The sequence below is a fragment of the Salvelinus namaycush genome, chromosome 22 (genome assembly GCF_016432855.1).
Source record: "Salvelinus namaycush isolate Seneca chromosome 22, SaNama_1.0, whole genome shotgun sequence".
NCBI lineage: Eukaryota > Metazoa > Chordata > Actinopteri > Salmoniformes > Salmonidae > Salvelinus > Salvelinus namaycush.
In genome coordinates this window covers 4,836,314-4,848,555 of record NC_052328.1, presented here as the reverse complement: position 1 = coordinate 4,848,555, position 12,242 = coordinate 4,836,314, and the positions used below count along the sequence as shown (strand labels likewise).

Genomic DNA, 12,242 nt, shown 5'->3' with positions numbered 1-12,242 from the left:
TTAATTGTGGAGCAGTCTTATGGCTTGAGGGTAGAAGCTGTTAAGGAGCCTTTTGGTCCAAGACTTGGCACCGCTTTCCGTGCGGAAAAAAACAGTCTATGACTTGGGTGACTGGAATCTCAGACAATTTTATGGTCTTTCCTCTGACACCGCCTATTATATAGGTCCTGGATGGCAGGAAGATTGGCCCCAGTGATGTACTCGGCCATACGCACTACCCTCTGTAGCGCCTTGCGGTTAGATGCCGAGCATTTGCCATACCAGGCGGTGATGAAACCGGGCAGGATGCTCTCGATGGTGCAGCTGTCAGTGAAAACACTTGCCAGTTGGTCCGAGCGTGCTTTGAGTACACGTCCTGGTAATCCGTCTGGCCCCGCGGCTTTGTGACTGTTGACCTGTTTCAAGGTCTTGCTCACATCTGCTACCGAGAGAGCGTTATCACACAGTCATCCAGAACAGCTGGTGCTCTCGTGCATGCTTCAGTGTTGCTTGCCTCGAAGCGAGCATAAAAGGCATTTCGCTCGTCTGGTAGGCTCTCGTCACTGGGCAGCTCACGTCTGGGTTTCCCTTTGTAGTTTGTAATAGTTTTCAAGCCCTGCCACATCCGACGAGCATCAGAGCCGGTGTAGTAGGATTCAATCTTAATTATATTGACGCTTTGCTTGTTTGATGGTTCGTCTGAGGGCATAGCGGGATTTCTTATAAACGTCCGGATGAGTGTCCCACTCCTTGATAGAGGCAGCTCTAGCCTTTAACTCGATGCGGATGTTGCCTGTAATCCATGGCTTCTGGTTGGGATATGTACGTACGGTCACTGTGGGGACGACGTCGTCAATGCACTTATTGATGAAGCCGATGACTGAGGTGGTATACTCCTCAATGCCATTGGATGAATCCCGGAACATATTCCAGTCTGTACTCACAAAACAGTCCTGTAGCTTAGCATCCACGTCATCTGACCACTTCCGTATTGAGCGAGTCACTGGTACTTCCTGCTCTATTTTTTGCTCGTAATCAGGAATCAGGAGGATAGAATTATTGTCAGATTTGCCAAATGGAGGGCGCGGGAGAGCTTTGTATGCATCTCTGTGTGTTGAGTAAAGGTGGTCTAGAGTTGCACATGTGACGTGCTGGTAAAAATTTGGTAAAACTGATTTAAGTTTGCCTGCATTAAAGTCCCCGGCCACTAGGAGCGCGGCTTCTGGATTAGCATTTTCCTGTTAGCTTTGGAGTTGGTTGAGTGTGGTCTTAGTGCCAGCATCGGTCTGTGGTTTGTTAAAAGACGGCTACGAATAATATAGATGAGAACTCTCTTGGCAGATAGTGTGGTCTACAGCTTTTCATATGGTACTCTACCTCAGGCGAGCAGTACCTCGAGACTTCTTTAATATTAGACATTGCTCACCAGCTGTTCTTGACAAATAGACACACACCCCCACCCCTCGTCTTGCCAGACGTAGCTTCTTCTCTGTTCTGCCGGTGCATGGGAAATCCTGCCAGCTCTATATTATCCGTGTCGTCGTTCAGCCACGACTCGGTGAAACATAAGATATTGCCGTTTTTAATGTCCCGTTGGTAGGATAATCTTAATCGTAGGTCAGTGGGAGTTTATTCGCTCGCCTACGGATTCTCAGAAGGCAGCCCGACCTGCGGCCCCTTTTCCTCCGTCTTTTCTTCACGCAAATGACGGGGATTTGTGCCCGGGAAAGCAGTATATCCTTCTCGTCGGACTCGTTAAAGGAAAAAGTTTCTTCCAGGTCGAGGTGAGTAATCGCTGTTCTGATGTCCAGAAGTCATTTTTGGTCATAAGAGACGGTAGCATCCACATTATGTACAAAATAAGTTGTTTTTGTTAATGCAAAAAAAACTAACAAAATAGCACAGTTGGTTAGGAGCATGTAAAACCATCTTACTTCAGCACCATCTGCAGAGAAGAATAGAATAAACTCCCCAAATACAGGTGTGCCAAGCTTGTAGCGTCATACCCAAGAAGACTCGATGCTGTAATCACTGCCAAAGATGCTTCAACAAAGTACTAAATAAAGGGTCTGAATACTTATGTGATATTTCAGTTTTTTACATTTGCAAAAATGTCTAAAAAAATGTTTTTGCTTTGTCATTATGGGGTATTATGTGTAGATTTTTGAGGAGAAAAACAAATGTAATACATTTTTGAATAAGGCTGTAACGTAACAAAGAAAGTGCACGGGTCAGAATACTTTCCCGAATGCACTGTATGACATAAACCTGTGCTTTATAAAGGGTGGTATTAGCACTTTTTAATAAAGGTAAATATTAAATTGATGCTTCAAAAAGCATTCATAACCCTGTCATGCATCTTTGTAGAGCATTGCATTGCCAGGATATTTGGTTTGATTCCCGTGACCACCCATACGTAAAAATGTATTCACGCATGGCTGTAAGTCATTTTGGATCAAAGTGTCTGCAAAATGTTATTATATTTCACAAACATTTATAGGATGGCCCAACCTCTTGAAGATGAGATATTTCCGTTTTTTTGCTTTATCATTATGGGCTATTGTGTGTAGATTGATGAGGGGAAAAACAATTTAATCCATTTTAGAATAAGGCTGTAACGTAACAAAATGAGGAAAAAGTCGGAATACTTTCCGAAGGCAATGTACGTACAGGGTTGGGGTCAATTCCCTTTCAATTCAGGAAGTAAACAGAAAATCCAATAAAAATATTTAGCATTGAGGAAAAAATGGAATTAGAATTTAAGTTTACTTCCTGAATTGACTGAATTTAAATGGAATTGACCCCAACCCTGCTGACCTCGTATCCTTGGAAGTGCTCGGCCACTGAGAAGTATGACGTAAAAGCATGTCAGACTACTCCAAAAGCTTGGAAAAAGATGAACACGATACAGGCTCACAGACACTCCAATTGGGGGCAAGCAAAGTTGAACAACACTTTTTTTTACAAGAATGTTCAAAAAGCATTAGAAGGAACCTGCGTTGGCTGACACATGACCTTTACAGTGACCAGAAAATGGCTGGTTGATGCAAACCAGGCCATGGCCCACTGATGTTGCCCAATCATAGAGAGCTACTCCGAGCTATTCCTCGCCTCGGAATAATGGTTTGTGTTTCTTTCCATTCCCCTCCTGTCGTGTGTGATATCCGTGCACGGGTCTGAAGAGGGGCTGTGGATGGAAATCTGTCAGGGCTCATCTGGCCTCAGACTGGGGCTCCATAGATAATGCCAAAAGCCCCAACTTCAAGGTTTCAGTTTGAACTTTTGAAATGTAATAAAGCGCCCCTTTTTCCCCTCCCCAAACCACTGGCATATGTGGAGCTCTTTAGTAATGTGAGATGCCTTGTGTTGAGCTGAGAAAATGGAAGCCAGCACTCTTTTTAAGAAGAACGCTCAAACCCCAAGAACACTTCTAAGGAGAGAGGAGGGTGCAGGGATAATGACAAAATGACTGGCTTAAGTCGAAAAGCCCCAAAATGAATACAAAAAAATATTTTTGTTTTTTATATTTTCCTTGGTTTTTGGGTGAGTGCTGAAGGTTGCCAGACTACGTTCAGCCACATTCCAATTTCAGATGTCAGGTTTGTTTGGATTGTGCTGGGGAGTGACGTTAAGCGGAGCGGTATAGATGTAGCCCCGGGTTGAGTGGCCCTCTCTTAGTTTGAACAGTCTCTCTCTCTCTCTCTCTCTATCTCTCTGGTCTGTCTTTCGCTCCCTCTCTCTCTCTTTCTTGCCCCTCCTCTCTTAGTTTGAACGCTCTCTCTCTGGTCTCTTTCTCTCTCTCCCTCTCTTTGGTTTCTCTCTCTCTCTCTGGTCTCCCCCTCTCGCTCTTTCCCTCCCTCCCTCTCTGTGTTGTTCTCTCTCACTCTTTTGTTCTCTCTCTCTCTCTCTGGGTGCTCTGCCTTGCCCGCCCAGACACGTTGAACCACTTTATACTGAGACTAGCAGCAACCGGGTCAGCATTGCTCTATGTGAACCGTGCTGGAAAGTTCCTCTCGCTACAGCACGCACCATTTATTAAGTATTATTCGTGCAAATATTTTTATACGGATCCGATTTAAGATTATTTTCTCTCCTGGTGCCGCAAACATTTTTTATGAATCTGTCCAACGTGATTTAGGAATAGTTTATAGTTTACATAATAGTTTATAGTTCTCTCACTCTCTCTATCTCTCCTCTCTGAACCTGTGAGTGTTATAGTTGTCTCACCCCCTTCTTCCCTCTTACCCTGTCTATGTGTACTGTAGGAGTATCTGGACCTGTGTGCCCCAGCGGAGCAGTATTCTCCCAGCTTCCAGGACACACGCAGTTCCTGTTCCTCCGGTGATGACTCTGTGTTCTCCCATGACCCCTTACCAGAGGAGCCCTGCCTCCCAAAGTACCAGCACATCAGTGGGGGTGTCAAAACATGAGGCCTCCCCTCCTCAATCCCTCCATCGAGCCTGACCTGCCCCTCACCCTTACAACCCCCCCCCCAAAGAGACACTTCCATAGAGAGAAACTGAGATATACCCCCACTACTAACCCCCCCCCAAGCCACAAACCCCCAACCCCCCAACCCCCCTCTGGCTCCCAATGGACTTTATTTTAATTTTTTTTATTTCACCTTTATTCAACCAGGTAGGCCAGTTGAGAACAAGTTCTCATTTGCAACTGCGACCTGGCCAAGATAAAGCAAAGCAGTGCGACAAAAACAAACAACACAGAGTTACACATAAACAAACGTACAGTCAATAACACAATAGAAAAAAATCTATGTACAGTGTGTGCAAAGACAGAGTGTGCAAAGGACTAACGGACTGGATGAGACTGGGCTGGTGGCAGCGCTGCTGTTAGAACTGAACACATTCACCCACGTTCATACCCATGTTCAAGGTCTTAAGGAGAGGACAGGGACCCCCTTTCTTGACGTTTTGTTTCTTGTTCGGTTGTTTTCCACAAGAGTTTGGAATTTACAATTTGTGCGTTCCATGATTCCATTCCGTTGACTGCCATTCTAAGACTTTAGTTTGTGCCCAGAGGGAAAATATGGACCATAATGAACTGAAAAAAAACAAGGGACTCAAAAAGAGGACAGCAAAATAGGAAGGAGACTGAAAGAAGCATCAACTAACAAAAACAGTTAAATAGGAGAAAGAGAGCATACAGACACGGCCTCTTGTTTATATTTTGTAATATTGTCTTGTTTCTTTTTACCTTCTCTTAATAATCCCACACACATATTATTATGGTGAAAAAATAATGCATAAATATAGTGCTGAGTAAAATTGTAAATATATTCAAATATGTATAAATATATAAATAGTATATATTTACAGTTAATTATTTTTTGTATGGACTCCAGAATAATTCCCCCCTCTCCCGTCCTCCCTCTTTGGGTTTGAGACAGGTGTGTCATCACCCAGGTTACGTTTCTGTTCTCTTGTGTTCTTTTAAAGACACAAACACAAGCATGCACACGTACACACACACACACACACACACCTGTCTCGCTCTCACTCAAGGACACAGTGGAGTATTGGCTTTCAGGGAAAGAGATAGCATGTTAATTTATTTACTTTTTTTATGAAATCAAAAAAGTTGAAAAAAGAACAAAAATAGTAAGGAAGAATTAATGCTATTAATGATGCTGATAACAAAGAATAAATAATTCATTATTTTTATTATGGTCATTTAAAATTATCTTTCAGAGGTAACAGAAACAAAGCTATTTTTGGTAGTGGGTGTTAAAAAGATTCCTGGTTTCGTACATTTTATATATAAATGTGAATATTAAGTTACAATTTAAATACTGTACATTTTATAGTCTGCTAATTCCTTTCTTATGTAGATGATGCAGTTTCTATCCAGTCATTTTACTCTTTCTTAGGTTTGCAAATGGAATGAGATTTCTGGATATTTACAGTACATTCGGAAAGTATTCAGACCCCTTCACTTTTTTCACATTTTGTTACGTTACAGCCTTATTCTAAAATTGATTAAATAAAACATTATCCTCATCAATCTACACACAATACCCCATAATGACAAAGTTAAAACAGGTTTTTGGACATTTTTGCAAATGTATTAAAAATAAAAACAGATACCTTATTTACATAAGTATTCAAACCCTTTGCTATTTGACTCGAAATTGAGCTCAGGTGCATCCTGTTTCCATTGATCATCCTTGAGATGTTTCTACAACTTGATTGGAGTCCACCTGTGGTAAATTCAATTGATTGGACATGATTTGTAAAGACACACACCTGTCTATATAAGGTCCCACAGTGAACAGTGCATGTCAGAGGTTGATGGAATTGTCCGTAGAGCTCCGAGACAGGATTGTGTCGAGCACAGATCTGGGGAAGGGTACCAAAACAATTCTGCAGCATTGAAGGTCCCCAAGAACACAGTGGCCTCCATCATTCTTAAATGAAAGAGGTTTGAAACCACCAAGACTCTTCCTAGAACTGGCCGCCCGGCCAAACTGAGCAATCGGGAGAGAAGGGCCTTGGTCAGGGTGGTGACCAAGAATCCGATGGTCACTCTGAAAGAGCTCTAGAGTCCCTGAGGAGATGGGAGAACCTTCCAGAAGGACAACCATCTCTGCAGCACTCTACCAATCAGGCCTTTATGGTAGAGTGGCCAGACAGAAGCCACTCCTCAGTAAAAGACACATGACAACCCGCTTGGAGTTTGCCAAAAAGCACCTAAAGGACTTTCAGACCATGAGAAACAAGATTCTCTGGTCTGATGAAACCAAGATTGAACTCTTTGGACTGAATGCCAAGCGTCACGTCTGGAGGAAACCTGGCACCTCCTTACAGTGAAGCATGGTGGTGGCAGCATCATGCTGTGGGGATGTTTTTCAGCGTCATGGACTGGGAGACTAGTCAGGATCGAGGCAAAGATGAACAGAGCAAAGTACAGATGACAACATGCTCCAGAATGCTCAGGACCTCAGACTGGGGCGAAGGTTCTCTCTCCAACAGGACAACGACCCTAAACACACAGCCAAGACAATGCAGGAGTGGCTTCGGGACAAGTCTCTGAATATCCTTGAGTGGCCCAGCCAGAGCCCAGACTTGAACCCGATCGAACGTCTCTAGGGAGACCTGAAAATAGCTGTGCACCGATGCTCCCCATCCAACCTGACAGAGCTTAAGAGGATCTGCAGAGAAGAATGGGAGAAACTCCCCAAATACAGATGTGCCAAGCTTGTGGCGTCATACCCAAAAAGACTCAAGGCTGTAATTGCTGCCAAAGGGGCTTCAACAAAGTACCAAGTAAAGGGTCTGGATACTTACGTAAATGTGATATTTACGTTTTAAATTTTTAATACATTTGCAAAAAATTCTAAAAACTGTTTTTGCTTTGTCATCATGGGGTATTATGTGTAGATTGATGAGGGCGGAAACGATTTAATCAATTTTAAAATAAGTCTGTAACGTAATAAAATGTGTAAAAAGTGAAGGTCTGAATACTTTCTAAATGCACTGTATATGATTGAAAACTACCCACTAGCAATCTGTTACTTCATTTAGGCTTAAAGATAGACTCCAAATTAACACCAGAGGATTCAAAGCTGAAAAACAAAAGTATTAAATCATTTGTGTTTTTTTTTTCTTCTAGTGGACCAAGTTTAAGATGTTTTTTGCAAGTGTTCTTGTCACATTTGAAAAATAAAAGATAGAAAAACAAGTGTGTGTTGACTATTCACTCAAAAATATTTTCATGTCCTTGAGAGAGGTCTGAGACGGGCTATATTAGAATATCAGTATCCGTTTTTTGTTGGTGTTGGCTGATTCGTTGATTGATTTGTTCAGTTTAGCAGAGTGAAATAATGATTTAGGTAAACATGTAGGTAATCAGTGTTTATTTATCATCAACTGTGATTGATAAAGGCTGTGTTAATAGAGGTTAATGGTGCTTTATTCATCTAAGCAAAGCAATAACGTTAATAGCAACATACAGCAAGACACTGGCATTTCATTCAAAAATACATTAGAGTTGATGAAAGTTTAGCCAAATTAATTGTACCAGATGATAGCATGGCTTAGAGCTTTATATGTATGTTGTATTTGCCAGTCAGTCTATAGGAAGGTGGGGGAATGATGTGTCTAGTTTTAGGGCCTGGAATAAAGTTAGGAAAACTGACCAGAACAGGGTTCGCTGGAGATGCACTGTTGAGGCCCTTTGCTCCACTAGGAGCTAAAAATAATAAGGGCTCTATTCAATTTAAAGACAATTTTCCCACGTTAGCGGAGACTGCATTCATAGTAAATGCTGCGTATGTCTGCTCAATCGGAAATTACCTTTACATTTTTATAGCACAATCTGTAATGCTTCAGCAATAGCGATTGAATAGAGCCATACGACAAATAAGTCAAGTTTTAAGGCCAGTGATGTTAAGAGCAGACATTTACAGTTCCATTCTTTAGAGTAAATCTTGATTCCCTCACCCTCAATTACCAGGCGTTGACCTGTCTTGCTCTGAGAATCCCTGAGTGCAGTGCCACTCCCCTGTGACTTGATGGCGCTCAACGTGTTCTGCCATGCTCCTGGGAGCCTGAGAGGGCGGAGTGAAAAGTAGGGGAAAACATGTATCTTTTTCCACTGAAAAAGCCAAGAAGAGCCCTGGAGGATTTGAGAACAGAATGAGTGGCACCCGTCATTGTAGGGAGGAGAGAGAAAGGTGGTCTTGGCGGCCGGATATTCATACTGGCTATAGCTCACTGTAATCAGTACCTGTGGACTGGCTATACACACTCCTGGAGGTTGCGTATGGAGACTGGAGAGAAAATAAGGTGCTCCGTCTAGATCTACATGCTATGTTTTCCTCCAATGCTGAGGCAAGTTTAGGCCAACAGTCACTGATTATGACAAGTTCGCAGCAACCACAAAAGCAATGAAAAAAACATTTCAAGAAAAGAGTGACTGAGATTTAAGGAAGTTGTTATTTTAGGCCACAAATACTGATACAGGACATACAGACATAGACATGCCCAATATATTCTGCTCCATTCCCCTGAGATTCCTTTCATCATATAAACTACGAAGGTATAGTTTTGTATTTCATTCATTCAGTGAATTTATTGATATCATATATTTATTATCTTGCTGAGGTATTCATATATTGTTTTATTAAACTGCACCCCAGGGATGATTGCAAGATAGGACTTAGAGATGTTGTAAACCAGTGACTTGTTCAATAAGAAAGTTGTCAGATGAAGAAGATGCTAAGCTACAGGATTGTTTTGCTAGCACAGACTGGAATATGTTCCGGGATTCTTCTGATGGCATTGAGGAGTACACCACATTAGTCACTGGCTTCAATAAGTGCAACGATGATGTCATCCCCACAGTGACCGTACGTACATACCCCAACCAGAAGCCATGGATTACAGGCAACATCCGCACTGAGCTAAAGGGTAGAGCTGCCACTTTCAAGGAGCGGGACTCCAACCCGGAAGTTTATAAGAAATCCCGCTAACATAAACACCATTAACCCAGAAACCCTAGACCCACTCCAATTTGCATACCGCCCCAACAGATCCACAGATGATGCAATCTCTATTGCACTCAACACTGCCCTTTCCCACCTGGACAAAAGGAACACCTATGTGAGAATGCTATTCATTGACTACAGCTCAGCGTTAAACACCACAGTGCCCTCAAAGCTGATCACTAAACTAAGGACACTGGGACTAAACACCTCCCTCTGCAACTTTCATTTTTTTTGTCAGTTAAGAACAAATTCTTATTTACAATGACGGCCTACCAAAAGGCAAAAGACCTGTGGGAACGGGGTTGGGATTAAAAATAAAATAAATAACATAAATATAGGACAAAACACACATCATGACAAAAGAGACAACACAACACTACACGAAGAGAGACCTAAGACAACAATACAGCAAGGCAGCAACAGATGACAACACAGCATGTTAGCAACACAACATGACAACACGGTAGCAAAACAAAATGGTAGCAGCACAAAACATGATACAAACATTATTGGGCACAGACAACAGCACAAAGGGCAAGAAGGTAGAGACAACAATACATCACGCAAAGCAGCCACAACCATCAGTAAGAGTGTCCATGATTGAGTCTTTGAATGAAGAGATTGAGATAAAACTGTCCAGTTTGAGTGTTTGTTGCTAGCTGCAGCGAACTGAAAAGTTGAGTGTCCCAGGGATGTGTTTGCTTTGGGGACCTTTAACAGAATGTGACTGGCAGAATGGGTGTTGTATGTGGAGGATGAGGGTTGCAGTAGATATCTCAGATAGGGGGGAGTGAGGCCTAAGAGGGTTTTATAAGAGACCTGGCCGTGTGGTACCAGGACAACAACCTGTCCCTCAATGTGATCAAGACAAAGGAGATGATTGTGGACTACAGGAAAAGGAGGACCGAGCACGCCTCCATTCTCAACAACAGGGCTGTAGTGGAGCAGGTTGAGAGTTTCAAGTTCCTTGGTGTCCACATCACCAACAAACTATCATGGTCGAAACACACTAAGATGGTCGTGAAGAGTACATCACAAAACCTATTCCCCCTCAGGAGACTGAAAAGATTTGGCTTGGGTCCTCAGATCCGCAAAAGGTTCTACAGCTGCACCATCGAGAGCATCCTGACTGGTTGCATCACTGCCTGGTATGGCAACTGCTCGGCCTCTGACCGCAAGGCACTACAGAGGGTAGCTTCCTGCCATCCAGGACCTCGATACCAGGCGGTGTCAGAGGAAGGCCCTAAAAATTGGCAAAGACTCCAGTCACCCTAGTCATAGACTGTTCTCTCTGCTACCGCACAGCATGCGGTACCGGAGCGCCCAAGCAATAAGACTCCTGAACAGCTAATCAAAGGGCTACCCACACCCCTCTTTTACGCTGCTGCTACTCTCTGTTTATTATCAATGCATAAGTCACTTTAACTCTACCTACATCTACATATTACCTCAATTACCTCGACTAACCGGTTTCGTCGCACATTGACTCTGTACCGGTACCCCCTGTATATAGCCTCGCTATTGTTATTTTATTGCTGCTGTTGAATTATTTGTTACATTTGTTTTCAATTTTTTTACTTAACACTTCGTAAAGCATTGTTGGTTAAGGGCTTGTAAGTTAGCATTTCACTGTAAGTTCTACTACACCTGTTGTATTCGGCGCATGTGACAAATAACATTTAATTTGAACCCTTTTAAACCCTGACCACCACACGGCTTTCCCATAGAGGGGGCTTACTTTTAGGTTTCATAAACATTTTCAGGCTTAACCCCTAAGACCTCCAATCAGGGCCTAGGCTAACTTCTACGGAGACAGGCGGCAGACGTTAGGGTATAAGGGGCTGTTTTAGACTTAGGAAATGTACACCTTCCTACTTAAGCCTTTCCTACACAGCCTTTCCAATGCACTTCTCAGTATTTGTTATTCATACTTAACTTATTGTCGCGTAACCCGCTCTGCTGATGTGGCTACCTTGCCCGCTCAGAATACATTTCATTAAACCACTGAAAACCCTTCCATCTGCTGAAAACCCTCCCCACTTGCTGGCCAACATATTTTCATATGGAGTTTTCATTCAATAGGGTTTTCAGTAAATATATTTTATAGCTGCCATATGTAACTATTCGGCTGACCCACCAAATGCACTTAGAAATGTGTTATAAATCTGTCATTCTCATTGAAAGCAAGTCCAAGAAGCGGTAGATCTGTTCTATGTGGACTATTTCTATGCTTCCAGTGCTTACGTTTTGTTTTTGCATCTTTTACTTTCGGTTATGTACACCAGCTTCAAACAGTTGATGGTACAATGATTCTCTACGCTATACTTGCTTGTTTTGTCCCAAAAACTAAAATTGCCGAACTATTCTAATTTTAGCAACCTGTAAATGGTGGAGCGATTTCTGCGTAGTACATCTCTAAGCCATCTATTTAAATACAGTGTACCTTTTAATTTTAATTTTGGTTACATAATATATCAAGAGAAGGGTTTCAGAATATTAGGGATCAATGAAATATATTGATGAACACAAAATAGTGGTTTGACTCATCCTGAACGTTGACATATTCAGTTATTCAACCCATGGTAATGTTGGAAGATTAGTAATAGAAAGAATAGTGTACAATAGTAGGCGATACCCCCTATTGCCTGCAATAACTATTGGTTCAAACTGTTACGGCTTGGTCTGCGCTCCTCTCTGTAATGATGTAATTAGCCTACATGTCATTGAAAATATATATCAAATCAAATCAAGTTTATTT

At 42.3% G+C, this 12,242-nt stretch overlaps 1 protein-coding gene across 7 annotated transcripts in view; it reads left to right on the top strand.

The window, feature by feature from the left end:
• The window catches only part of LOC120017472 (fibroblast growth factor receptor 2-like), a 108,044-nt gene extending 102,049 nt beyond the window's left edge, over window positions 1-5,995 (top strand). For all 7 annotated transcript variants that reach the window (XM_038960236.1, XM_038960235.1, XM_038960233.1 and 4 more), the window contains one exon: window positions 4,245-5,995. In XM_038960236.1, coding sequence (XP_038816164.1) covers window positions 4,245-4,409 — 165 coding nt within the window. In that variant the 3' untranslated portion in view covers window positions 4,410-5,995. The remainder of the gene's footprint in view (window positions 1-4,244) is intronic.
• Window positions 5,996-12,242: the final 6,247 nt, after the last annotated feature.